The sequence below is a fragment of the Takifugu flavidus genome, chromosome 18 (assembly GCF_003711565.1).
Source record: "Takifugu flavidus isolate HTHZ2018 chromosome 18, ASM371156v2, whole genome shotgun sequence".
In the NCBI taxonomy this organism is placed as follows: Eukaryota; Metazoa; Chordata; class Actinopteri; order Tetraodontiformes; family Tetraodontidae; genus Takifugu; species Takifugu flavidus.
The window spans coordinates 10,858,021-10,885,777 of record NC_079537.1 but is presented as its reverse complement, the minus strand read 5'-3'; the positions used below and the strand labels follow the sequence as shown (position 1 = coordinate 10,885,777).

Sequence of the window (27,757 nt, the reverse complement as noted above, 5' to 3'; positions counted from 1 at the left end):
TTCAGCCGTCATCAAACGAGCTGCCAGAGTGACAAACAGAACGACACAGCTGACACGAGCCGGACTGACATATCTCCTCGGCCTTCTGCGTCGTTCCTGTATGTGACTAAACATCAACCCTTGTGACTCTACCTCTCGTGATGGCACTGGGCAGGACACCCCCGATCCCCCCCGCTGTGAAAAAAAGGACTCTTTTTAATCCAGTGTGCATCAATCTGATTTATTATCGTTTTATAGGAAAATATGTCTTTTCACATGCAAATCAAAGATTTTCATCAAAGAATATGAAAAAGGGGGTCTGCAGGGATACCAGAATGGAAAGAAATGTACATGTTACAAAAGCCCTAAAAAAACCACAGTCACGTGAATGCATAAATGAGTCGGTACTGATAATACAACTAGTGTTCTTGTCACGCCCGACAGTCGTGAATGTGACAGACACGTAGGGGGATGACGTCAGCTCGCACTTCCTCCTGAATGCAGACGCGGAACATAGAGAAGCCGAGTGCAGCTGGCGCGACTTTTAATCATGCAGAGTTCAACCTGTGATCCTCCCACAGTGGTGAAGCTGCCTGCAATATGGGGAAATTCATCCCAAATCAGCTTTTCCCCCCACACAGAAAGAAATATGCGCAGCAACACAGCGTTCCTCAGCAATAGAGTTTGACTGAAAGCTGCAAATGGGACCAAAATTCCCAGTATGTGCATGTGGAGGAGAGCTGAGGGTAAAAATGCCAACAAGAGAACCAACAAAAACACACTTGTTGTAGAAAAATCATCCTATACTGTTTTTCACTATCTGGTAAAACACAAACGGACACATTTAGGAGTGCGAATTTTCTTGAATTTTCTTTCTTTTCTTTTTTTTGCTTTTACAGTTGTCAGCTGATAAAAAGAGTATGTTGCATGAAGAATGAGCATCATTTTCCTCCTTTTATTCTTTCTTTTCGCAGCCTCTGAGCAGACAAACTCAGACACACACACACACATACACACATACACACACATGCGCGCAGTAACAGCGCCACAAGGGGGATCATCAATAAATAGCTGCCTGAATTCTTTAAAAACAGCCAAGTTGGAGCCTTGTGACCTGGAATATTTTGGGGGGGATGTTCGGCCGAGCTGCTGGTCATGCAGCGCCTGAGCAGATGGGCTGTTGAAGTATCATTACAAAGCTTTCCCTGACATCTCTGGGGTCAGGGCGCCATTATCTGCTCCCTGAACTGACATGTGGAGGCTTGTGGAGAAGGAACCAATCAGATTGTTGTGGTGGAACTTGAGCACACTGTTGTATTGTTGCTGTAGTCAGTGATCATGTGGAGGAAGTCACGTCTCCAGCATCAAGCGGCACCACTTCACAGGGGTAATGGCATGTTCCCTATTCTCTGGGTAAGACTGACCCGTCAGAGGAAATTAATTAAATCCTGCAATTTGCACGCTTTTCAGCCCCTCCACCCCCCAGAATGAGCAAATACTTATTTGGAAAACTACTCTGGGGTAAAGCCCACAGCTTTGTTTTTTTTAATTAATCTGGAACCCCAACTGGCTCCATCAGCCATGTTTTTCTCCACTTGGAGCTGGAGATGGAAAACGGCTTATTTACGTATTTAAATATTAAGAAGAAAAAAAAACACCCCAGAGGGTTGCTATTTACATAGAATATTATTATTGAAACATACAAGGAAAAATTTTGGCTTTTTTCTTCTTCATTAAGTCACTTTCGCCAAACTTAGAAAAATATATTATGGCATATTTCACTTTTTTCTTTTTTACAACTAGAAGGCAATTTACACGTAACCCTAAATATCAATACAACCAGGTCATTTTAAAAAATCCTTTTCTTTTTACTCACTGAAAAAGAAACCTAATGGAAAAATGTGGTTTCTCTAAATATAGAAAACACGGTTCCAACATAAAACTCGACCCACTTTGCTGTTTTAAATACCATTTTAAAAATCATCACACCAAAAGAACAAGTCACTTTTACAAAAGGGTTGGTCTCATAGGCTTTTTTTTTTTCCCCTTGTTTTTGTTATCATGGCACAGTATTCCAAAGCTACAAACAACCAGGCCTGGATGGCAGATTGGCATAAAACCTTGGCACGGACACTTGCATCACACAAACAGTGTTTGGTCTCGCCTGACCGTAATGGCTTTGAAAAGGTTTCCATTACAGCGGGCTGATGCTGCAGCCTTCTGCACCCGACGCTGGGAAGACTCAACACAAGGCTTGTTCGTACAAAAGGAACACTATTAACGTGTTGGATGCAGGTAGCATTGGCAACGTGTAGCTGCAAAATACTCTCCAATACAGGCAGCTTAGTAGAAGGTACCACCAGGGGGCAGTCGTCTACAAGGCAAAATGAGACCTGGCTGGGCGTCATGAAAAGCTGGAGAAAGAGAAGCTGCGAGGTGGAGAAAGGTTTAAAAACTGGTTTGCTTATGCACCGTGTTAAAGAGAAAGTTTAGCATTTTAAAAAATCTGCAGTGCTCGTCAGCTGTTGCTGTGGAACGCACACAAACCGTCAAACGCAAAGCCCCGTCGACATAACTCTGTAAGTGACGCTGGAGAGAAAGGAGACAGAACTGGACTGACAGGACACAGCCTACAGGAAGGTGATGCATCTTACCATCACCGCATGATGAAAACATGCTGTCGGCGCCACTGCGGAAATATGTTTCATTTTATTGCTTTTCCGTTGTCACGGTGAACCTCTGTAACGTCGTCACAGTACGACACTGAGCTTATTGATGACACGCCAGAACACTTCATGTGGTGGTACTTTAGTTTCTATCGATGTCGAATTAGCGCGCGCAAATAGAGAGGCGGAGACGCGGCCTGGAAAAGGGCTAAGCCAAATCTGGTATCTGATTCGCTACAAAGCAAATTATCGTCTGTCCCTAAGTTCAAATCTCTACACAAAGGTGACCTGGACGACATTAGAGGTCACTAGCAAGATGCACCAGTCATGTAAACAGCAGACTGTAGGTTACTACAGCTTGTAGTGGTGTGATGTTTCAAGTTAGACATTGAAAGCTCCGAAACAAGCCAAATTTGTACACACTTCAGTGCACCACAACACACATCCTCTCCAGCTTGCAGGATTCTTCAAGGCACAGCGGTGTGAATATCCAAGGACGATGCAGCTCGTCATCCATTCTCTAAATTATATACAGTAAAAGGTCCCGGTGCAGCTGAGTTTCTGGCGTTAAATCCACACGGAGGGCTTCCCCTCTCCCGATTTGCTGCTGCTGCTGTTGCTGCTGCTGCCTCCTGCACTGCTGCCTCCTTTGCCGTGCTTGAATCTGTGTTTGCGCTCCTTATGGGGCTGAGGCTGCAGCTGCGGTTGAGCCTGAATGATGTTACTCTGGGGTTTGTCGTCCTGGTTCTCCCCGAGCTGCACCTCAGCCTGGTGCTGCTGGCTGTAGGCCTGGATGGCCGCCTCCAGCTGCTCGTGAGCCTGCTGGATCATGTCTTTGTTCAAAGCCACGCGGGCTTCTCCTCCGGTGGGGAAGTTGTCTTCGTTACTACCAAACTGCTGTTGCTCTTCTTGGGCAATGTTTGCCCGGTTTTGCTTGCACGCCATCTTGGTGTTGCTGAGGTCTGTGTAGGGCATCTGCTCGGGCTTTACCACAATGTTGTAGCCAGGCGGAGCCGACGGCGTGTTCCACGAGAAAGGGTAGCCGACATAATCGGCAGCCCCGTCACCGCCGACCCCTCCTTCAGAGCCCGCCTCAGGGGCTGTACCCCCTACGGGCCCCTCTACAGCTCCACTGGTACCCAACAAGCCCAGCTGGTACTCATCATCCTGGGGTGGGCTGCGCCGCCGGCGGAGGATGTCGTATATGGAGCCGATCCCTAAATGAAGCATCTCCCAAATGTTGAGAATGAGGCAAAGGACTGTGACCCCGTACATGATGCGCAGGAAGATGGTCTTCTCTGTGGGTCGTGAGACGAAGCAGTCAACGCTGTGGGGGCACGGCTTCCCCGAGCACACGAACACGGGCATCACACGGAACCCGTACAGTAAATACTGGCCGGCGAGGAAGCAGGCTTCCAGCACCGTACGGGTCACCAGCTGCAGAACGTAAACCCGCATCAGCCCCTCGTCTCTGATGCGCTTGCGTCCATCGTGCCGGACTTTGGGTCTGGGAGCGGGCTGCAGCGGATCCCTCGGCCTCTTGGGGGGCTCGATCTCCGGTACCTCGTAGATCATGGGATCGTCCTCCTGGTCCTCCTCGGTCTCCTCGATACCCCGGTGCTGCCGCGCTCCAAAGCAGATTTTCCTGGGCTTCCTGTGCGTGTAGCCGCCCCCTCCCGTTCTAACAGCAGTGGAGGTTCCACCTCCTTTGGCTTCATCTAATCTAGCGATCTTGTTGATGGCGTAGCCCATGTACATGAGAGAGGGCATCGCCACCAGGATAATCTGGAATACCCAGAAGCGGACGTGAGACAGAGGGGCAAAGGCGTCGTAGCAAACGTTCTCGCAGCCCGGCTGTCCCGAGTTGCACACGAACTTGCTCTGCTCATCGTAGTAGATGGACTCTCCCCCAACGGCAGTGAGAACGATGCGGAAGACGATGAGCACGGTGAGCCACAGCTTCCCCACGAAGGTGGAGTGGTTGTGGATCTCCTCCAGCAGCCGCGTGAGGAAGCTCCAGCTCATGGTGTCGCTGGACAGTGGGGCAGACAGTGTCCCTCTCTCACCTGTTCACAGACTCTGGAGAAAGAAAAGGAGGAGAAAACAGAGAAGAGAGAGGAAGAAAAACACAATTTCACATTTAATTCACCTTACAGAAAGAAAAAGGATCAAAGAAAGTAGCGGGCTTTCATGCCGGTGTTCGCGGCATTAGTTCTGCGGTTCACAGGCGATAGTTGAGCAGGGGTGACGCAATAATTGCTTTAATTAAAATAAGTGCTCCTCTCTGAGCCCAGGCCATCAATGTCTCCTTAATTTGATCGGTTACAAAATAAACGCACACACTGGGCGAGGTGTCTGTCGAGTCGGCACGTTTTAGGGAATTAGAAAAGGAAACAGGGGAGAAAGAGGATATCTGTATTAAAAAAAATACCATCAAGCAGCTCTGAGGAGTCAAAATAATCCAAATAGGGAACGCGCTATCATCACATACACACACTTTATTTAAGGGCCTATCTTTTTGAAGAAGTAAATCCTCTTAGTGAAGCTTCTTCTGTGAGAGGTGCAGTTTTCAGGATATTGTATGAACTTGACTGGTTGGTTTTAGCCGAGGAGCTAAGTTTTGTGTGCGTGCGCGCAGTTTAGGAAGAAGGACATGCTGTCTATATAGGTTAGATCTGGGCTCCAGGCAGTGTAACCAAGCCCGCAGAATCAGCAGGTGGCCCGGGCACAAACTGTTGGAGCGGGGAACCGGAGAGCAGACCCACATTAGCTCAGGCAGTGGAGCTGAACCCAAACACTGCCGTCCCTCAGGGCAGCTTTTGGGGGATGAGAGGACACCTCTACACAACCTCCTGCCTATGAAGCTGCAACAGAGCGTGGCTTATTGTCAGCTCAAATGAGAGGAAAATCCAGCCGTGAATGCTGGCTTAGTTCGGGGTTTTAAGGGCTTCCGGGGACGAGTTCCTAGCCGCGCAGGTCCAGAGCTTATTGGGTTTGAGTTCTGCCGCGGCAAGGGGGGAAAATATTTCCCTGGAGGAGACGAGTGGGGGGCCACCCGGACCCTCTGCTTCGTGTCTCCAGTAAAAGCAGAGAGGGCGGGAATGTTTTGAAAAAGGCTCCCAGTCGGACGTGTCGTATTGATCACTATGACCGTATAAGGACACGCCGGGGACGCAGGAGGCAGATGTCAGGAATCCTGCATAGCACACACACACACACACACACACACACACACACACACACGCTTGCTGGGATGCAGCAGGAAGCTGCTTTCCGTGCTGGACCAAGCGGCGAGGTCAACAATAAAGCGCTACGTTGGGGCGTCTAATGAGTCGGAGATTTGCCCCGAGCAGAGCGAGTCACGGCCGCGTCCTTCTGTGGTCGAGCTGCGTCTGACTTTTCCCAGATTACATCGTTGCGTTTCTTTATGTGATTCTCACTCGATGTGCTGCTGCCCTTTAGACAATCATTCCCAAACTGTCGGACTGAAAAAAAAAGAACTAAAAATGGATATATATTTTTTTAATTAAATTTAAATGCATGATTAAATGCACTGATTTTTTTTTTCATTGGTTATTTTCCTTTAAAATTACTTTAAGGTTTATGATCACTGAGGGTCTTTGATCAAGGTGTTTTTAATTTCAGGACAAGGAACAATTTCATTTCCAAGCGCTCATTTTCCCGTCTAATGTATCAGGTCTCTAGTTTATCTCCTTATATAACGGGAAATTTACCAGGCGCACTGAAACATCGGCGCGTTTAGTTTGAAGATTTCCTTGATTTTTTTTTTCCCAGGAGGAACTGTCCCAGTCCCAGCTTACCAGAGGCTTCAACCCACAGTTGCCGCGACTTAATACTCCTCCGCTACCTCAACCGCATCTAACCTGGCATCCTGCTTTCTCATCCGATTTGTGTCTGCGGCAGCTAGTGGGGCAGTTAGGGGTAAGAAGATGACTCTGTGCATTAAGGTAGGGGGGTGAGTCAGTCTGTGGAGCAGCAGCGCAGAGACGGCCTTCCAGTCTGTTTCTCTGATGTGAACAGTCAACACCAAATTGGTGGAAATCATGTCACACATGAAAACAAAACAAGGCAACACAACACAAAAGGTTGTATAGCGTGAACAAAGAGACGTTATGGGTCATAGGCCAGGCTGTACGGAGGACCACAAGGTCAAAGGTCATTGTTCAAACGCTGGCATTCCAGATTTGAATCCCTGAGCATCGACAAAACTTCCCTGTAGGCCAACACAACACGACGAGTTTCCTAACTGAATCGTTTCGTAGCGCGGCGGCTGGAGGGGGGTTCTCTTCCTCCCTGGACAAGAGCGAAGCGACATGATGCATCCCAGACTGGTGCACGGGGGCCGCTGCGGGTGGATGAGGGGTGAACTGCGTTAATAGATGCATTACTCAGGAGGGCTCACAGATATTCCAGGTAGGGACTTCTCACCGATGGTGCTGAAAGCAAGAATACGCGTGTAAAGCGTGTGTTTAGCGTGTGTTTAGCGTGTGTTTAGCGTGTGTTTAGCATGTGTTTAGCATGTAGGATTAATTCGTATTTTCTGTGGTATGAAGGTTTTGAATATTTTTACTCGGGCAAGTGAAAATTCCGAGGGGAGAAACAGCTCATAAGGAATAAAACATTAGGTTAAAAGGACGGGAGAAAGATCATTTATATATTTTAACATTTGAATTATGTATTTGTGCACATTATGCTGAGCGAGCTGAGGAATGTTTCACTCTATGAAAAATGACTCGGTTGGGAGTGCAGGGAAATGTAAATGACTCACATCGGTCAGTGCCGGACGGGGGCGCGGAAATCTGCTGCACTGTCAATAAACCCGAACCCTGCACCACTCCTGGAGAGGGTCTCGGTTCCTACGCTGCTTTTCATACACGCAGATCCGTGCAGAAACATGCACACAAGCGTGCACAGCCACGTGCACTAATGGATACAGGCTCCGGACCAAATGAGCGTAATGCAAATGATGGTTAAAAGTCTCTAACGGGTGTACGCGAGTCGGTTAATTGTCCTCTGGATGAACTCGAGGATCCACCCGAACGTCTACACACACCAATTCACTGTGCTAACATGTGATCAAAGGTTTATGCACTGGACCTGCTCACATCCGTGCCGATGTGGCAGCCTTCCATCATCAGCTCACAGCCCAGATGTGGATTTCCCCCTGCAGACTGTGAATGTGGAGACATGCTGCGGGTTAAAGCCCATCTGCTACATCAAATTCTTTATTGTCTTTACAAAACAGTCACAACTCTTTGAAAACAGAGCCGGTTAAAAGTCGTAAGTCTGGCTTTGACATCACAACATCAAACACCGGAACCATCCGACAGACCTGTGAAGACGCTTCTAAATTTGATCAAATGTTGAAGTTAAAAACTTTAAATCCTCTTTTATTCTCCTGCCAAGCCGAATGTTCCGCTTGCCTCCGAGACCTCTTATCAGGCCCAATTAATAATAACACAGAAAATGTGTTTCAACTGTCAAAGATCCACAACAAAGCAGAAAGTGGTTCTGAAGTGGTTGGAACAGGGAAAAAAAGGGTCCATTTCTGGTGGAGTCGCTACAATTAATTGGGCTGAGGTGAATATATTGAGGCGAAAGGAATTCTGTAATTTTTGAAATAAAACAAATAAATGTATTAATCAATAAAGAGAAATATGGCTGATCGGTGAGGATTTATTGAAACAAATTGTACCGTGGAGTCACCAGCCTGCACGTCTGCCCTTTGGGTTGCTCTCTGTGGCTCAGGCCACATATTAACCCCCACCCCCCCACAAACAAACCCAATCTGTCATAAAAAGGTCACGATGCGAGCAAAGATAGGCGCCACAGCAGCCCTGCAAATGACCGAAAGCAGAGCGGGTTTCTCATATTGTGGCTCCTTTTTTGTTCCCTCTTTTGAAGGCAGCAGATTAACTCTTTTGTCAGCCATTCAGGGATATTCACCAAAAATATTCAGAAGGGCTGAGAATGGATTTCCTATCCGCAGACTTCCCGGCTGTCTGGATTCCGCTTTAAGTCGCAACTTTGTCTCAAAGACTTCTCGATGTGATTAAACACACACATGCCAAGAGTGACGACGGCCGACTGACAATATGTGCTTATCGGAGGCGCTAATCGCCTCGTTTAAGTAGCCTAACCTCTGGCAGATTGCTCAGCAGAAGCATTTGCACAGACACACACACAGAAAACTTACTTGCAGAACGATCGATAAAAGGCAAAGACGGTGTAAAATCCATCCGGTTGGGAGGACAACAAGACTCACAGGACAGAAATGAATTAAAACCAGAAACACCGGCTTCATCCTGGAAGAAGAGCTTGGGATGTGAAGTCTCTGCTCAGACCAGTTTTTTGTTTTTTTGTGTGAAAGGAAGTGCATCCTGATGGAGCGACCCTGCTCCTGCGTTCGTGGGAAACTAAGAACTTCCTCATTAGCGCTGTCCGAAAGGGAAGAAACACAACTGTGGACGGAGGTCCATATGTTACGGGATGAGTCTCTGAGGCGAGAGCAGCCTCCCTGGGCACGACGTGGCTTTAATTCAGCTCCTCACACACACAAATCACACACGCGAGGGCTGAAAACATGTTTCCGATGAGGAGATCTGGATCAAAATCAAGGATTACTCTCTTCCTCATCACTTCGGTGAAGACAGGTGAAAACTAAACGAGCGTACTCACCCTACGTCTCCTGTCCCAGGTGCCAGGTAACGCGTCCTCCGAGTCTCAACTCCTGGCCCCTCATCTCTGGCCCCCCGTCGGACTTAAACCCCCTTTACATAGCTCCTAACCTGGGCTGACATGGAACGACCCTGACCTGAAATCATCAACGGCCGACAACAAAGAGCTCAAAACAACCCCCCCCCGCCTCCACGCCGCTCTCTCAGTGTGTGTGCTTAACCGAGTGTGAGCTCCTCCTGAAAGCGAGAGGAGCGAGGGAGGAAGAGCATCTTGCCTCTCTCCCCCCCCGTGGTACAATGGTCCTCACTTACCCCATCATCCCCACCAAACTGGGTCACGGTTGGGGGTGGGGGTGGGGGTGTTTGTATTTGATGATGATGAGGGGACTGACGGGGAGGTGGGGGGGGCTTAATACCCCTGGGAGGACAGAGGGTAGAGGATGTCTGACAGTGTGTGATACGGGTGGGAGGTGGTTTTGGTGAACGATACTCAGCTCTTCAACTTTTTGAGACCTCTGGCCTTGGGGGGGGGGGGGAGAAGGAGAGGTCTGGCTTTTGTGTTCCAGGAACACCGTTTGGGGGCATATTAGAAGCTGGACCTTCACAAACAACACTAAACTTTTTGTTAAAATGGGTGAATCTGTGTCAGCTTTTTATTTATTTTTATTTTTTTGAAAAAATGAATAAAAAGTTACAAACTGACCCAGAAACTAAACTTAAAGAGAACCAAAAGGTCACGCTAGCATCGGCGCTGTGTTCAGGTGCTGAAGAATATTGAGGTATACGGGTTATTTAGGTTCTTTTTGAGGACCGGAAGGCAGAAATATGTGTTTTTACGGGTCTTCCCATGAAATATAACAACACAATGTGCGTTTTTATGGACAGAAATGACCTAATCACTGACTTTTGTTTGTGCTTCAACGTTGCAAAGATGCAAGACATGAACGCTTTGTCTAAGAAGCCAGGATGGTTTTGGGAGCCTGGCAATGAATTGAATTCCAACTATCAAAATCTGCCGAATAATTGATGCCCAACATGTCGCGTGTTGGTGGTGCCAGTGGATTTGGGTCTGCAGAATCAGGGCAATGAGTTGGCAACTGAAGGGACGACTCTTCGTCCTCAGGAAAGTTGTGTGGGAAGTCGCCAAGGGGACACGGCGATCTCTGCAGGACCCGTCCCCGACCCAGCTGCTGCGAAAGACGTCTGTCTTCACACCAACGGTAGACGCTTGCGGAAATCTCGATAATCCTCGCCATCAGCCTCTGTGCGTCCTCCTCACTCAGCCGACACCCTCGCATCCAGTCATTATCACGCCGCCGCCGATAAGAGATGTTCGTTTGATATTGTCCAAATCCAGCCACCAGCTCAAATTAGTCCTGCGTCACATCTCGGCCTCTCTTCTTATCGTTCTTATGAGCAATTTCTATCTCCAAATTTCACAGATCAAGTGTGGAGCAATCAGAGGGCGCCAACGTGTGTGTGTGTGTGTGTGGGGGTGTAAATCAGGCTCCTGCTCAATGTGTTTTTCTTTGCGGCTTTGAGCAGGCTGAATAATAAGCGACACGTCTTTCTTTAGCGATCGCGCGTGGTGACGGCCTTGGATCATCGTTTCCTCCTCTGACAGGCAGTGACAGAGGGGGTATAGCTCAGCGGCAGAGCATTTGACTGCAGATCAAGAGGTCCCCAGTTCAAATCTGGGTGCCCCCTACAGGAGTCAGCACTCAACATCATTTTAACTCATGAGCAGATTGGTTTTTTTTCCCACTCAGCTCAGCAGCAGATGGCAGGAGAATCAAAATCAATACAAGACCGTCGCTTTGTGGCTCTGCAGCGTCTCCTTGGATACCGACATCCCTCCTGCACCACAATGAAAGAGCCTCCGTCTTCAGTTTAAAACATTTCAGAGGATTCAGAAGGTCTGAAAGACGGTAAATCGGTCAGTTCTAATTATTAATTTCTTTTCTGCTGAGGCCTGATCGGGGTGGGTCACAAATACTGCAGACAGGTCTCTCTGTTACACACACACACACACACACACACACACACACACACACACACACACACACACACACACACACACACACTTCAGCTAGAGGCAGTTTAGGGTCTCCAGTCCACCTAATGAGCGTTTGTGACTGTGGGAGGAAACCAGAATGCCTGAAGAAGAACCACACAGACACGAAGGAGTCCTGAACCCGGAACGTTCTCGCTATGATGGATGGCAGTTAACGCAACGCGGTTGTTCCTCATACACCATCAGGACATGCGAATGAAAGCCGATGTCAAAAACCCCCAGATGTGACGCGAAGGGATGAAAGGCTGGCGGTTCCTTAACTCCCATAATCCTTCAGCCTGTCAGCGGAAACCCAACTAATTTGACTCATTTGACTGTCATCTGTGCAGAACATCAAGATGCTTCAAAGCGAGAGGCTGCAATGATGGATTCCTTCAGCCAGGCTTTTCCCTGACTGCTGCTCATGTTCACGCTGCTGTGCCCCAGGGTCCCCATCCAATGGTCCTCCTCAACTATCTTTGTAGCTTCTTAAATAAAACCGCTTTGTACAAGAATCTACTGAATCGGACAAAATAACCCGAATCAACCTCCAGTTTCGGCACAAAGAACACCTGCAGGATAAAAAAAGAAATAAAAAAGAAATGAAAGCTTAATGGCTGTAACACACGATTGCAGCAGTAGCCAAACCTCTTGACCCTGTCTGCATATTTCATCCGGTCTCTGGGGCAGCTGTCTTACAGAGAGGTTGAGATGAACGGTGACGAGATAAAGTGTGAGGACACTTTAGCACCAGAAGCATGCGACAGCTCTTTAAATCATTTATGAGGACTCGTTAAAACGGCTGTTTTGAGGCACTATAAAACTCCGGGATCATGTCGTGTAACTGCTCTTAGTCCAGGCGGAAGCTGACTTTAATACAGCAAGGTTTCCCCTCCTCTGATGCACAACTAGACGGTGCTAAAAGTAACATTACTGGAACCATCACCTGCGACCTGGTGCCTGGTGTGTGTCTGCGTCGGAAACCTGTGGACCATCACAAGTCAGTAGTACACAGTTTGACACCTGACTTCTTATGTAACCTCTGCTGTGCGCCAGCGGTTCTCAATCTATCAACTGAGATCCCTCTCATTACATATGAACCAGTGCATTGAGGAGGGGGGGGGCAGATTTAAACTGGGGGCCTGTTCAGGTACAGTCTGATGGATCTATGGTCTAAATCCTGCTGAGGTTTATGGGCTCAGTCACAGGAAGGCTAACGGGTCCCCAGTAAATTGAGGTTTATGAAAATTCATCATGTTGTAGATCACCAAGCAGGAGCTGTGGAGTCATTACAAGCTTCTGTTTGATCTCTTTATCCTTTTGTCGACACGTCTTCACAGGATTAGGAATACAGGAGTCCTGCATCTCCCCCGTGAGCAGGGAACGCCGCCACTGTGGGCCGTCATGTCCACGCTTCTTGAGGAAATTCTAATTCCCAGGGAATAAAATCATAGCTGTGACTGCCCAGATTATGTGTGAATTACGTTACAAAGCTTCATGTATCCTTGAGAGGGGCTGGAGAAACTAGTTCTGAGGTTCTTGGCGGATTTAAATATCAACAGCAGGTTCATTGCATCGAGACAAGAACGTCATGGAGCGTGAACGTTGGCCAGGCCTCCTCTTCTGTTCAGTCCTGCAGCACTTCTGACCACAATCCACCAGGTTTTTCAGCTTCAAACATCCGCACACGGCGCTCAAGGTCATGTGACTGGGGTGTGGGGCTGTCATTGCCTGCTTGGCTAGCAAAGCAGCAGAACCCTACTGCCCCCAACCAAGGCGGATGTTCGTGCCTTTTGTTTAAGCAGCACCAACATCTGCTCGCTTGTGTTCACCACACATGCAGGTTGACTGAAACACGCTTGTCCTCATACTTCCGTTGTCAGATGCTCCTCTCTAATTAGCAGGGTGCAGATGAGTTAACCTGAGGTGCAAGGCTGCTCCACAGTTTCTGAGTGCATGTGACCTTTTTCATACATAATCGTGCAACGCCGACACATCCATGCACGTGGATGTCACGTGGTTCCCTCATCCTCAGGCTCACCTGCAGAGACTTGTCAGAGAGGACAGATGCATGAAGGAGGAAGGAGGGGAGGTCTGGACCAGGGAGGGGAGGACGGGCAAGAGCTTGTGCATAAATGGAGCTGGATGCTGGTGTGCATCATGTATTTATATGGAGGGTGTCAAATATATGATGAATTAAATGAACAACATGTCCCAGGAAGCTAGTTAAAGGGCATTGAGGGCAGGGAGGAAACTGTGTGTGTGTGTGTGTGTGTGTGTGTGTGTGTGTGGTGTGTGTGTGTGTGCGTGTGTGTGCGTGCGAGTGTGTTTTTCAGGCTGAGAGTGAGTCAGAATTAGATGTTTCTTGTGTCTTCAGGCAAACCCAGAACATATTTGACGCGTGTGCTCTTGCACATGCTACATATTCACAACCTATATATGACAATAGGACATTTTTGGGACGTCCCTACAGTACGAGAACACGCGTGCCTTTCTGGTTAAACCTCCAGATGTGTGTACGTTTTTAACCAATATTGCTCACACTCTCCGGGGAAGTGTGTGCATGTGTGTATGACAGCTCCGTTCCTGAGGTGACTGCTGCTAAATATCACACACCTGGACGCACAGTGTATACCACTGCTGCTCATTCCATGTCTTCTAAGACCTTATTACCATACTAATAATGTACCATCAATCAGGCAGCTCTTTTAGCCTGATGACTTTCATTAGAGGGGGCATATTGCACATATGGGATTAGGTATGACTTCATTTAGCCGAGCATATCTTTAGGACAGCAGGCGCCGAAAAACTGGCAGGGCTGCAAGGATGGAATCCAATTGGAACCCAATATTTACTGGATGCGCCCCTGACGTGGAACTAGCAAGGCTCCTTGTTGCAGCTCCAGCGGCAGCGTCGGGTCTAAGCTGTTACGGCAGGAAGTGCCAGGAGGGGAACAAGGGTTTCTGGACTGGAGTAAATAAACAGAGTCTGTTTGGTGCTCCATTTAACAGACCGCATCAGGCCCCCTGTGCAAATGTGCATCGGAGTATTTGACTTGGTGGTTTACTGTTTCAAATGGAGACAAGGGGACAGTAGGATAAATACTGTTGAGGCGGCGGTATCGGCGCCGCTGCCTTCGCCGTCCTCAGCCATGTGTCAGTAAAGGACTCCGCTAACCCACTTATTCAGCTGGATTTGCATCGAGCGCATCGAAGCGAACAATTTAAATGGCATCAGTCTTGCTATTAAAGCAAAGCATCAGACAAACAGGGGACACACACACGCACACACTGTCTCTGCATGTGTGCGCGTGTGCGGGGGGGGGGGGGGGGGGGGGGGGGGGGGGCTGGGGGAGGGCTGTCCCCTGCCTTGTGTTCAGCGTGTGCAGCTGCTGCGGTTTCCAGCCTCAGTCCACACTGTAGGGGCCTTTCTGCCGTCTGAAAGACAGATTCGTACAAAGAGCGGAGCGGCCATGATGCGTTTCGGACTAATGCAATCTCTCCCTGTTTGCACGTCGCAGCCCAACATGTGTGAGAAATGAAAACAAAAGAGGATGCACTCACGGGTCATGAATTTGAAATAGGCTCTACGTTAAAGGCGGCGGCGCCGAGGCTCGTGCGGATCACACGGAACGACCCCAGGAGGGGCTGAATCCCTCCTCCCTCAGCAAGAGGCCGTTCCATTAGTCCGAGCATAGAAAAACCTGATAAATGAAGAAAAAACCGACATGGAGGCAGATGTAGAAGGAGCATATGTTGCAGAGGCAAACGCAGCGAGCGGAGCAATCGATTCTCACACTCTATAGGAGTAAACAGGCACGCACGTATGCATAAAGCCAGCTCCACGCGCTCGCCGCCCACAGCCTAATGAGAGAGAACCCGTGAGAGTGCATGAATGGCGCGCCCTGTTCCACGCCATGGCGCCGAGCGCTTAGCGGAGACAAAGCCTTCCTACAACATCCCCATTCATGGGCCTGAGCTGAGGGAAGAACAAGCCGCTCACCTCCTCGCAGGCGGGAGGTATTATAGCATCCGGAAGGGGGGGGCGGTCGCCTCGCAGCAGCCTCCCCTCCACCCCATCCCCCACCGTCCTTGTCTGTAGGCCCTCGCCATCCGCCCCCGCGAATCCCAACACGCCGTCACCCCTCCGCTAACCTCCCCCCGTCCTCCGCTCGCCGTCCCTCCCCCAATCCGAAGCCTCCTCTTCCTCCTGCTCATCACTCTCCGCGAGGACGGCCGCTCGCTTCGCACATCGCACACTCTGCATGCCGCTGGAGGTGAATTATGGTTCTTCCCGTGCGGAGCTGGAGGTCACAGCTCTATGGAGATCGGCGCCTGTAGGCCAGCGATGACATAAACACGTCTTGTCCATTTTTTACCGTGAGCTGTTTGCGTTGGAAGGCATCTTCCACTCTGATTTTCCGTGAATGTATCTCCACACATTCTACGCACGGCGAGAGAAAAAGGACCGACTTATTTAAACAAAACAAGCCTGTATCCCTGTGGAATGCTAGCAGCAGCGGGCGGGGGTATAGCTCAGCGGCAGAGCATTTGACTGCAGATCAAGAGGTCCCCAGTTCAACTCTGGGTGCCCCCTGCTAGCATAAATACAACACAGCGTCTGTGAATTGGGACGCTCTTTTCTTCCACTGTATACATTCCACTAAACCGCAAACGTGCGGGTCGAGCAACCGAGCCTCGCGTGGAAACTGTTGATGCGCCGCGGTTGTGTTTTTCGGTGTCCATGGCAGCAAACGGAGAGGTCAAAGTGAGGAAATTCCTCCGCGACGCTCTTTAAATTACACTGTGAAATGTGATTTTGTTCCATAACCGCCCACAAACGCCGCATCAGTAAGGCCAGATTTAAGTGATTGTGTGCTTCTATTAAACAGCACCTGGAGGAGAAGAGCAGTGCTTCATTATACCCCTGATTTCCACACTTTAAAAATGCTTTAACATTCTATTTTTATGACTGACTCTAGATTTTATGGGCGACTGCCCTTACACAATGTCAATAACGTGCTGTTGCGCTAATGTAAGGGCCATGTAACACTCTAAAAATACCCTGAAAGCATTTCCGTTTCTCGGTGTGCACGAAATGCGCACGCATCTTATCTGGTAGTGGATTTGCTGCGTTCAGGGAGACGCGGCCGCGGTGGCACCGCTAACAAGCCCTGGAGGTCAGCAACGGCCCTCAGCGGAGCCGGCGAGGTATTTACAGACTTCAACACGGGGGTCAGTTACTGCAGGCGTGCGCACACACAAACACACACAATCCCTTCACTTATTGATGAGATTGATTTCTGGTGCTGGGGGACACGTCCCTGCCAGCTGATGTGTACAGGAGCTGATTAGAGCAGTGATTTATGACTGGTGATGAGTAATGGCTGCCGGACGGACCTGGAGAGGAGAAGCTGAGGGTGGTGGTGGTGGTGGTGGTGGAGATGGGGGGTGCGCGCAAGACAAATGGTTTAAACGAGGGAAAGCAGAGGGAACGAGATGAAGGCGGGGATGCGAGCTCCCCCACACACAGGCTGGGATTCACTTTGAAGCTCATTGTCTCAGACCTGAAACCTGCCAAATCCCCCAAAACAGATGATGCCTTCAAAGCTCCGAAGCCTGCAGGATTTTTCATACGCTGGTTATTTCCTCCTTCCTTCTCTCTTCATTCCTAAGCACCAGGATAAAGACACGATACGGCTGCATTTATTTAGAACCCACATGGCTCAGGGTCCAGCTGGGGGGGGGGGGCGATGAGCCAGATGTTTTGTCCATGTTTAAAATATCATATGAATCGACAGCATTAATGTGGCGTTAATCAGGAAGATCTCCCGAGGACGTAGAACGACCCTGACGAGCGACTGACACACAGGCTTTACGCAGCACCTGACATTTGGCTTCAAACATCACAACCGCTTAACGTCCAACCCTCCAGCGGGCGTGAAATTGGTACTTAGAGCGTCGCGAGTCACGGACATCTATTTAGGGTGTGACAATGAGTCAATCAGTTACAACCGTGCACGAGTCTCTTCCAAAATTAATTAACATTGTGGAATGAAAAAGCGAGTTTGCCCCGCAGTGTCGGGCTGCTTAAATCAGACATCTTAGCAGAGGGAAACAAGACCCCCCTCCACACACACACACACACACGCAGACGTGCACACGCATGCAGACACGCACGGTGCCATGAAGAGAGAGCACACAGAGGCCAAACGCCACTGCCAGCTGCAGATGAATCCATTTACTCCAGATACAGAGAGACAACTTGGCCATCACAGCGACTGATGGTTTTGAGGAACCCCTCGCTGGCTTGTGCACGTGGCGTGGCCGACACGCGCGCACGCCGCGCGCAATTAAAGTTTTACAGGAGCTAAGATGGTGACACGGAATCCTCTGCTGTTGATGTGCGCGATTAAAAAATGCAAATCTGCTCATATGGCTGCGCGCTGAACGCCCTGGAGAGGATCTACATCCCATCACAAGTTTCTTTTCTGCTTCAGTGGAAATGAGCCCAGTCGAGATAACACACTTCTCTGGGGAAAAAAGATCTCAAAGACGTACAGAATCCCTCATTTCTGCATTTTTTTTTAAAATTTCTACGACAGCCATGAGGCCGTTAATGAAATGAAGGGTTGCTGCGGGCGACGCACCCATGCACATCTCCTCTGGGTGTCCCAGGGGGGGGTGGGGGGGGGACCCTGAGTGTGATCTATTCTGATAAATCCACCTTTTATCGCTCATACTTGGCGCTGGGCTGTGACGGGGCCACGAATGAGGAAGGACACGGATCTCCCAGCCTATTATAGTTCCATATCTGGGTCGTAATTCAGAGAGGGTGCACAAGCTCCATCAACCGTCACCCGGCCAGGCTACGGAGGAGGGGGGGGGCAAGGTTTATTATTCATCCGCCGCTAAAGAATGACAGGTGAGGGTCAAAGGGCAAGCGGCCACGTGACAGTGAACTGGACTTTAATGAAGCGAGGTGGCTTCAGGTTGGGTGGACGGTACTTTGTGTAGCCGCCCACTGTGATGGGGTTTTGGGGGGGTTCTTGTGGTTACCCTGATGTCATTACGCTGTAATGGAAAGAGGACTACTTTTCACTTCTCACAGAGTGGACGGTTTCATCAGCGAGCTCGATATAAAGCAGATAAATTCCTCTAATTGACTTCCCGCGCGCTGCGGTTATCGAGCCGTGATTGTTGTTTACTGGGAGACGTGGATCAGGCCGACCGGCTGTGGCGAGACCAAACACATCAGGGACCAACACATGGGTTAAAAAAGGAACTCAGACCAAGTGACACCTGCAAACAGCAGAAGAGGCGAGTCGGTGCGAAGGCGTCGACGTCGGCGCCGGTGCCAGACTCAGCAGATGGCGAGTGAATGCAAACGGAACTGTGCGAGCTAATTTCCTACAAAACACTTAAAGGATCCGGGAGGCGTTGGGAGTGGGGGGGGGGGGGGGGGGGGGGGGGGGGGGGGGGGGGGGGTATTGGAGACTGAAAATGCGTAACCAAAACGCTGGAGGAGCCGAGACAGAAGAGCAGCGAGTTGGCGGCGAGGAAGAGGCTTCAGCAGCAAATATGTTTCTGCCTCACGGTTACGGTCGTCCAGCCCAAGTTTTAATCGTGAATCATGTTCGCGGTCAGCTGACAAGCCGGGACATCAGATCTGGGGAGGGGGGGGGGGGGGCAGACTCACGTTGTCGCCAATAACGCTGATTTCTGAGCAGAATCAATGGATAATGCACAATAATGCACAATAATGCACAATAATGCACAATAATGCACAATAATGCGCTAATTCCCAAAGCATCTGGTCGTCGGCAGCTATAAATCCTGAACCAGGAGGATGAAGAAGGTTTGTTTCTAAGTGCGACCTGCCTGAAGCAAACAGAACCACCGCATCGATCGTTGCCTGAGGAAAATTGCTCGGCCTTCCGCATCGCCGCGGCAACCACGCGTTCGCAAAAAAAAAAGATGAATTCTCCTGCGTCACATTTAAAGACCACCCAGAGAGCATGTTTCCACCGGCCAATCCAGGCCGTTAAGATCAATAAAACATGTTTCACCTCTGAAATGGTTTATTTTCACTACATACCTGCCCGGCTCTCAAAAGTTTAGTCTTTTATAACCAACTCAGGCTGCAGCAACTATACAAAAAAAAAGAAAGATCAAAGATTTAATCTCACATGATTAAAAAAAACCTGAGAGCAGCTCAGCTTGATCAGATTTAGTGAAGAAATGCATCACAAAATCACATCATTTTATACCTATCATATATATCCGTTTCCATGTGAACAGCCCAGATGTGACAAATGCCCCCCCCACTTCCTAAAATACTCTACAGAGCACCGGCGGCTATTTTCTCTGCTCTGATATCATATTTACACGACTCGAATAAGCGAAGCTGTTTTTTAAACAATCTTTTCTCTTAACAGAGAAACAGTGAATGATGGGAAATGATGACAAAGCTGCAAGAACATCTGTGAAAGGAATAATGAGCGTGCAGGAGGGGTTTGCAGGCCTGGGGGCGGGGGGGGGGGGGGTGATCTGCCGGGGTTGGTGGAGGCTGGAGCAGATGAACCGCCGCCAAACCAGAGGCGCAGTGACGAGACCCAGAGACAGCGGCGAGGAAGCTGCGGCGGCGGCGCCGCACTCGCGACGTCTTTTTCATTTCCAGAACAAACATGTTTTTTTGTTTTTGTGTACTCTCGATGCAAACGGGCCGCCTTAAGGGTTCGTTAGCAGTGATGCCGAGTTCCCTCAACTCAGCCAAGGCCCGACCCAAAAATAAACAGAAACAAAAAAAACCAGAAAGAGCACAGAGCTATTTAAAGGGAGGCCTCCGGCATTCCTGTCAAGTGAATCTTTCCTCTGTTTTGTTTTGGGATTTTTTGGGGGTTTTTTTTGCTTTAGATGTAGATTCTCCAAGTGTTAGCCTGCGAGGCTAACGCGGGGGCTACACTCGTAGCACGAGAGCATCTGTGCGCGCCTCTGGCCTTTTCCTACGCAGCTCACCGTGGAAACCCATTCATGTATGAATGTTACCCTCTGTTTAAACATGACTGCGGGAGGAGACACGGCGAGGGCCGATCACGATAGGCCCCGTCCGGGGAGACACGTCACGTGTCGGTGATGTAACAGGAAGGACAGATAAGCTAATAGCATCACAGCTCCCTTCTGAAGCGCGTTCTGATTGTCTCCTGCCTTCATTAATCTACATTCTCTTTGTTTCCTCTTCTTCAGCTCTTCATCCAGACCCAAATCTTCTGTTTCACCGCCTTTTTGGCAAAATTGAACCATTAACTGGCTGCAAGGATATACCCAAAGGTCGACAGATGGAGCAACACATGCTCCTGGAGTTGAAAGAGGCGTCGTGGTTACGGATTTCATCAACCTTTAGTCCAGATTTCTTCTGCAGGGTTTTCCAGAGGAGACACTGGATAAACACTCATTGTGACCCTGAAGCATCCCAGTGTCTGAAGGAGCATGTTGTTTATGGAACAGCGGCTAAAAATAACCCCCGTCCTTGTCTTGCTTTTTATTAGTGTCACCACTATTTGCTCAATTGAGTGAAATTGTTCTTAAAGGAGCCTGAGGATTCACGTCTGAGTTGTGAGAGTCGATTCTGGTAAAATCGAATAACTAAGGAGGGCGAGTGTCTTAGTGTTTCCTCATTCTCTGGCACTTGGACGCCGGGGTCACAGGGGTGTGAGGAAATGGCAGAAATCTAATGTTTTCAGACGGCACGTGGGCTGTGTGTCAGCTGATGGTGCTCTGAGGGGTGTGTGTGTGTGTGTGTGTGTGTGTGTGTGTGTGGTGTGTGTGTGTGTGTGTGGGGTGGGGGCTTTATTGCTGCTTCAGCGTGTGTACCAGGCACGGCGGTGACAGGGTGTCGGCCGCAGACCGTGAACCTGGCCTCTCGGCTCAGCTTCAGTGGTGGCTGATGGCGAGGAGGACATGAACTGACCACAGCCGCCCCAGCTGGGCCAATCAGGCGCCGGCGCCCGTGGACAGCAGAGCGCACGCCATCAGCCGTGTGCAGCGCCGCGGCACAGACCACCTTGTGGATTCTAATATGTTCTCCACGGTGCGTCTGGCACGTGTTTGCCGCCGCAACGAAGGCGACGGCGTGTGTTTAACGGAATGCCGCCATCCTCCTCCGTGCGTGTGCGCTCGGAAATACACACGTGGAAGCTTTGAACTCCTCAAACTTTGTGTGTTTGCTCTCAGGAAGCTGGGAGGTTGCGTCATCGGGGGCTGGCGGCTGAATGAGAGGCACTTCTCCGTCTCCTTCCCCCGTCACGTGGTGGCTCCGCCCCTCCGGTGACCCGGGGGAAGCGGCATGAGACCTGTCACCCTGCATCACGGCCTGGGCCGCGACAGCCGGGCTCATATGTAAATGTGTCAGCGGGCGCGGGGTCTGACATATCAGCTTGAATATGCACGTTCCGCGCTGACTGGCCTGGAAACAGCCCTGCGTGCCGGCCTGTTTCCAGGCCCGTGGTGCGTACGTCCGTGCCGATCCCGGTGCCGTACAGTGACATTCCCGGTGGGAAGGAGCCTCATGACTGTTTTCATTTGCCAGACTGCCCATATCTCCTCACGAGTCCAGGCTGGATGGAGGCGACGTCTGGATTCATGCACGCTCGGTGGGGATCTCTCTCTTCCTCTCCGCTCATTCCCGCTCCAACGCCTCCTTCTCTCCGAGTGGGAATCTCTGCCGCCATCTCTCAGCTTTGGAGCTCGAACCTCATCAGGTCGCACGTGAAGTGATAGGACGCCTCGCGTTTAGAGGCGTTGAAGCGCCGCCGCCGCTCAGCTCTGTGCTGTTTGATGTCCAGAACCAGAGGAAAATGAGCCCGACGTCTTTTTGCTCTGCAGCGGCGACAGGAACGAGCGCTCCGCGTCAGCAGGTTTCCCCCCTCGTCCCCACAGAGGCGGACATTTCCCCCCGTTTTCAGGAGCTCAGCTGCGGCGTTGCGCACGTGCGTCTACAGAACAGGAAGCTGTTCGTGAGGGGGGTCAGGCGGGACCGCGGGGGCTCGTTTTCCTGTGAAGTCATCCTGAGTCACGGGGAGCGTGACACGACCGCTGCGCACGGAATGTTTGTCTCCCACTAAAACAGGAGCCATTTTTGGCTGAGTTTTCTCGGGGATCTGGCTGCATCACGCCAGGTTTGCCGGTCTCATAACTCCTTAATTACAGTCGGGGGTTTTAATCAGTGTAATTACGTGAAGATGCGGCTCACCAGCTCATTCCATCTGCTAGAGAACAAACGCCATCAATCCTATTCACCGGGAAAATCCGCGGAACTACTTTAATCACATCACCTGGATCCAGAGATCACGTCAATATTCTCCTCATCCGATCCCTGTTAGCCCTCATTAAAGAGGACCAATTATGCAAAAATCTGTTAATTGTGGCTCCATATTTCTGTTAAAGGTGGGAAAATTCCTGCTTTCCGAAGCACTTTTCCTCCCCCGAACTGTCGCGAACCGCCAAGGTGTGGGGAAAAGGCCCCGAATCTACAACCAACCGTGGAGGGGCTGCTGACTCTGAACAGCCTCCCAACGCGATGACAGCGCGATATCCAGCAGAGTGAGTGTGGCGGGCAGGAAGACAGCGTTCCCCTTCGCATCAGGACCCGGAGGATTAGAGCTGGCAGCGCGCTCATATCTGCTAAACAAGATACAGACATAACACCTTGATGTTTGCACCACAGCCAGCTTGGCTGGAGCCCCCGACACACACACACACACACAGATACACACACACATCCAAACAGCACCAGCAGAACATGTTTATGTGCTACAAAACACACCTGCTCCTGACAAACGCTCCCAACGTAGCCGCCGAAAGCGTAAAAACGGGCCTCTGGCTGTATCCTGGCTCGCCGCGGCGCTCCGAGGGGCAAAACAGGAAGTGATTTACTCCACTTAGTCAAAGCAGTTGGCGACCAATTGACATAATTGACTTAAGCGCGGCGCGTACGACTCAGTGGGCGATTGTGATGATGAAAAAGAGCAAACGACTATCTGAGATAAACAGAAAACACATTTAATTTACAGATCAAAGGATTCCACTGGGGGAATGAGGCGGGACTGGTTTCAAGGACCGCTGCTGGTGAAAGCCGCGTGCACGCGCACGTGCGAGATACCCTGTTTGTGTGGACTGAACCGTGACGCCGTTCAATTTTAATCCAATATGGGGTTATTGATCAGAATTACTGGAGCTTTTAAATGTTAACTGGAAGAGGAAGAGAATCATAAATTCTCTCATAAAAGGGGATATTGATTTCTGGGGGGGTCATAAGTCCTTAATAGAGGGCGATAATGTCAAAATAAGCTCTCCTCTGGAGTGGAGCCTTTCTAAATACAAAACTTTTTCATTTCTTCTGGTTCAAAGTGTCAGAATAAGAGAGGAGCATCTTTAATTGTGCACTGTGCTGTTAAACTTGCTGTCTGCCGCTGGTCTACGGCCAATTAGCCCTGGGCTGGCGGGAGAATGTTTTCCAAAACATCCTGGAATATTCTGTTCTGACATTTTTCCGCTTCGACGCCATTTGAGACGTAAATACACACACACAGAACACACACACACACACACACACACACACGCGTCAGTTATCTAAAACCGATGCTAATTTTCTCCTAGCGTAGCTCAGCCCTGATAACTATCTGCTTGGAAACTATCCCAGCAGCCACTGGGTGACAGGAACCCCACGCAGGTCGCCAGTCCCCGTGCTGGAAACAGGAGGTGACTGGAACCACCTCCCCCCCCCCCCCCCCGGCTGCATGGTCCAGCAGCGGTGAGCCAGGTCACCTGGCACCTGCCACGGCAGGAGCTCATTAGAGTGGCGGTGGCGTTTGACAGAAACCAACGTGGCGTGTTTCAAAAGCATCTGCCACAAAAGAGGGGCGGAATATCGCCAGGCTAACGGCTGCGGAGGTGGGGGGGCTTCCCTCGATTCATTGGCCAGCAGAGGCGCTCAGATTATCAGGGACGATGTGGACGGGCTGTCAGAGGAATACTGAGCGTGTTGTACTGTAGGAGAGGAGCATCATGGGTAAATACAGCGCCACTATCAAAAATAAATCAAAAAACCTCAGCGTGGGGGCTTTGACGCACAACAGATGCATATGTCTAAAAACGCCTTTAGGTTTTCAGCACAAATGCACAATTATTGGGGATTTTTAATTCGATAATGCGCATTAATCAAGCTAATGTCTCGTTTTCTGGCGTTTTTCTATAAAAGTATTGATTCTCACTCGATCATGTTTGTGTTTTCAGAAATGTCGAGCCTCGAAATGATGAGTATTTGATCCCCATGGCGTAAAGTTGGCACAAACTCTGAGGAGAGCCTGCAGGGTTGAACCTGGGGGGATGGGGGGGCACCTGCACCGCCCAGTCAGTCCACAGTCCTCAAACGGATGCACGAAAACGCGACAGCGAGCCGCCGCATGGTTCTGTAATCTGCAAAATCTGTAAATTAGCCCCTTTCTACCAATTAAGGTCGTAGACGTCCCTCTAAAGATGCGCGTGTTCCTCTCTTAATGATCACAGCTTTAAACCGAAATAAGGAACAAAGAGGAAAGCGTCTCCCGTGCGTTAAGGTGCCAAATGGTGCGTCCCTGAGCGTCCAGAGAGTCCAGATCAATTAGACATAAAGAACGAGGCTGGAGACAAACGTGGGAATGAAAATGAGCAAACTCTTACCGCTGTGCGAGTCTGTGAAGAAGCTTTAGGGTGTAAGACGGTCCTTTGTTGGGAGGGACAGCTGGTTTTGGACTCGGCGAGGTCCAAACTTGAACCACACGGATGAGGAACCTTCTGAAGCGACGCCAGCAGGCTCGTTCTCTCTTCTCCCTTTTGTTTGATGTATTTCTTTATCTCATAGCATCACGACGAGATGCTCGCCACTCTTTGTCCATGCCCGCCACGCTAGTCTGGCTCCGGTTGAGGGACGTCGATGGAACTATGTGGTCTGCTGCGTAAAACCGGTGCCAAAATTCCTGCGGGCCCATTCCGTTACGGCGACGCGACACAATAGTCTGGTCATGTTGGCGCGGACCGGAGCTGCAGCCCACTCCCAAGAATCCTCGCATCGGCTGATTAGAAGCAAAGCTGGGGAGCGAATTGGCTCATATCTGAGGTTCTGGCCGGGAATGGTGGCGACAGCCGAAATACGGCTCACGTGTGCCGGCTGACTCCGGTTTGGTTTCCCTGCTGCTTCATCCTCTTCGCCTTCGCAGGAGGAGTGAGCGGATCGTGCAGATCAGCGAGGGTCCACCTCCATCCAGCGGCGCGTCTTTGTCTCCTATTTATCCGGACGGGACCGCGGACAGTCCGACACCGGCGGAACGCGGCTCTGGTTGAGTGACAGCTGAAATCTCGGCGACCTCTCCTGCAGGGAAGCTGTTCGGCAGGATGCTGCGCGTACCCGTCACTGACAGTGCGCGCACCCGATGGGTCAAACATCTCGGGTCCACAAACATCTGTTTGAAAAAAAGGAGACCTGGCTACACAAAGAAATGGCTCCATTATCAGAAGAGCTGCGTGTGGCGGCGGTTATGATTAAAACGACGTTTGTACGTAAATGTAGGTGATATTTTCACTACATCAGCTTTATCTAACGTAGCAACACAGAAATCCGTGTAAACATAATGATGAAGTCACCTACATGCATAAATATACTCCTTATATAGCAAAAAACGAAGTACTAGCGTTATTATAGCACTATTATTTGGTGCATCATTGTAATTAGTTCCGTTTTGATCAGGTTTTACTGGAACTAGTCGGTGTGAAATAACTGAATTATTGTGCATTTGGGGTCAGATGTGGTTTTTGTTATTTGTTAATCGCGTTTGTTATCAGTGGTGCACGTTCTGATCCGAGACCAGAGTGGGTCGCGGTGCATTACTCTGCACGCACGCTTCATTGGTTCGGTTTCTACTCTGATATTAATCTGCGTTTGTGGTTCGGGTGAAAACCTCGGTTGTTCTAAAGCTGCACTGACATTAGAAGAGGGTTTTTCCTCTCCCCCAGTGGACAATTTATTCAGTTAAATTACCTGTATTGATTTTATTTCTCGCCCTGCGGTGAGCTGGAGACGCGTCCTGGGTGTGAGCCCCCTTCCACCTGTAGCTGGGACAGGCTTCACCCCCCTCCCCCGTGACCCCAGGGAGGGAACAGGGGAAGCAACAGAAGGGGGAGGATTTCATCACTTACATACCTGAGTTTTAAGGAGAACCGTAGCTGGACCACAGGTCTGGACATCCTGGTGGGTCCGTCAGACTGGACCGACTGCCGGACCCTGGGATCTCTGACGGAATGATTCAGTATCATCGCCCCCCCGGGGTGCAGGAGTCACGCAGTCATGTGGGTTTTTCTCCCCGGTTTTGACCTTGCCAGACCTCAGATTGTCAGCACCCCCCCTGGGCACCTGACGGCGCCCTTCTGCGGTTCTGTCGGACTCTTGACATGTGACTGTTGAAGAGGCAGATGCCAGAACAAATATGCTGCCCTGGTGAAAACGGGTTCAGGCTCGGCCCGCAGACTCCCGCATGAGGCGGTCGCACAAGAGCCACATATTAAAAAGAAGAAATCAATGTTATTAACCTGCTGACAAATCTACAGTTTATGTTATAGTAACCCTATGGATCATTTTTGCACGTTTTGAAGATGGAAGAGTTTATTTATTAATCATTAATCAGAATTTGCTTAAAACTATCCATGGAGAACCAAAGAACCTTACAATGAGCTCATTACACCAAGTAACCACTAACTATTAAGTATTCTAGTTAACTTGGAGTTTTCTACCTCATTACACGGCTCGCTGGCTGCTCACACCCAGCTCCAGACTGTTCCATTAAGTGGGGGGGTCCCTCATGACACTAACAGGAAGAGACACGTGTGGCTGAGGCACCTGGCAGGAAGGTGTGCAGGTGCCGACAGAGGGGACACGGAGGCGGAGGTGAGGGCAAGGTCGGTTCAGGGAAAGGCGAGGTTAAGGAGGAAAAGGGAACGGGCTCCAGGTTGAGGACCCCCCTCCCCCCAGCCCCCGCGCTGTTCCGACGCTCTATATTTAGCAGGGGCTGCAGATTGCAAAGAGGCCTCCGGGGGCTTGGGTTCCGACCATCCGTCTGGGACCCCCGAGCATCTCACGTTTACTCAACACGCTCGGAGTTGAACGCGTCCTGCTAAGGTGAGAACGGAGCCGCTGCCGGTGGCAGGGCGCCGATCCGCCCCCCCTCCCCCGCAGCTTCAGAAAAGGCCACAGTTTCCCCTCATCATCCTCCTCTTCCTCCATCTCCGAACAGGATTGACATTCAGTCCAAATGTCAGAGCGGCTTGTTTTCA

At 50.1% G+C, this 27,757-nt stretch overlaps 1 protein-coding gene and 2 non-coding genes across 5 annotated transcripts; 2 read left to right on the top strand and 1 right to left on the bottom strand.

Moving 5' to 3' along the window:
* Positions 1-204: 204 nt before the first annotated feature.
* On the bottom strand, positions 205-25,922 carry gjc1 (gap junction protein gamma 1). 3 transcript variants are annotated; one of them, XM_057015543.1, is made up of 2 exons: positions 25,115-25,922; positions 205-4,724 (listed from the first exon to the last, which is right to left on the bottom strand). In XM_057015543.1, exon 2 carries the CDS (start codon positions 4,668-4,670, stop codon positions 3,213-3,215), a length of 1,458 nt encoding a protein of 485 aa, XP_056871523.1. In that variant the 5' UTR covers positions 4,671-4,724; positions 25,115-25,922; the 3' UTR covers positions 205-3,212. The 3 variants fall into 3 exon arrangements, with proteins under 3 accessions (XP_056871523.1, XP_056871524.1, XP_056871525.1); XM_057015544.1 differs by lacking the exon at positions 25,115-25,922 and adding an exon at positions 9,345-9,629; XM_057015545.1 differs by lacking the exon at positions 25,115-25,922 and adding an exon at positions 8,863-9,120.
* Positions 10,979-11,050, top strand: trnac-gca (transfer RNA cysteine (anticodon GCA)). The gene has a single exon. It is a non-coding gene; the product is annotated as a tRNA-Cys (tRNA).
* On the top strand, positions 15,921-15,992 carry trnac-gca (transfer RNA cysteine (anticodon GCA)). The gene has a single exon. It is a non-coding gene; the product is annotated as a tRNA-Cys (tRNA).
* Positions 25,923-27,757: the final 1,835 nt, after the last annotated feature.

Coding starts and splice junctions, on each gene's coding strand:
- gjc1 (XM_057015543.1), bottom strand. CDS start 4,670: ATGAGCTGGAGCTTCCTCACGCGGCTGCTGGAGGAGATCCACAACCAC.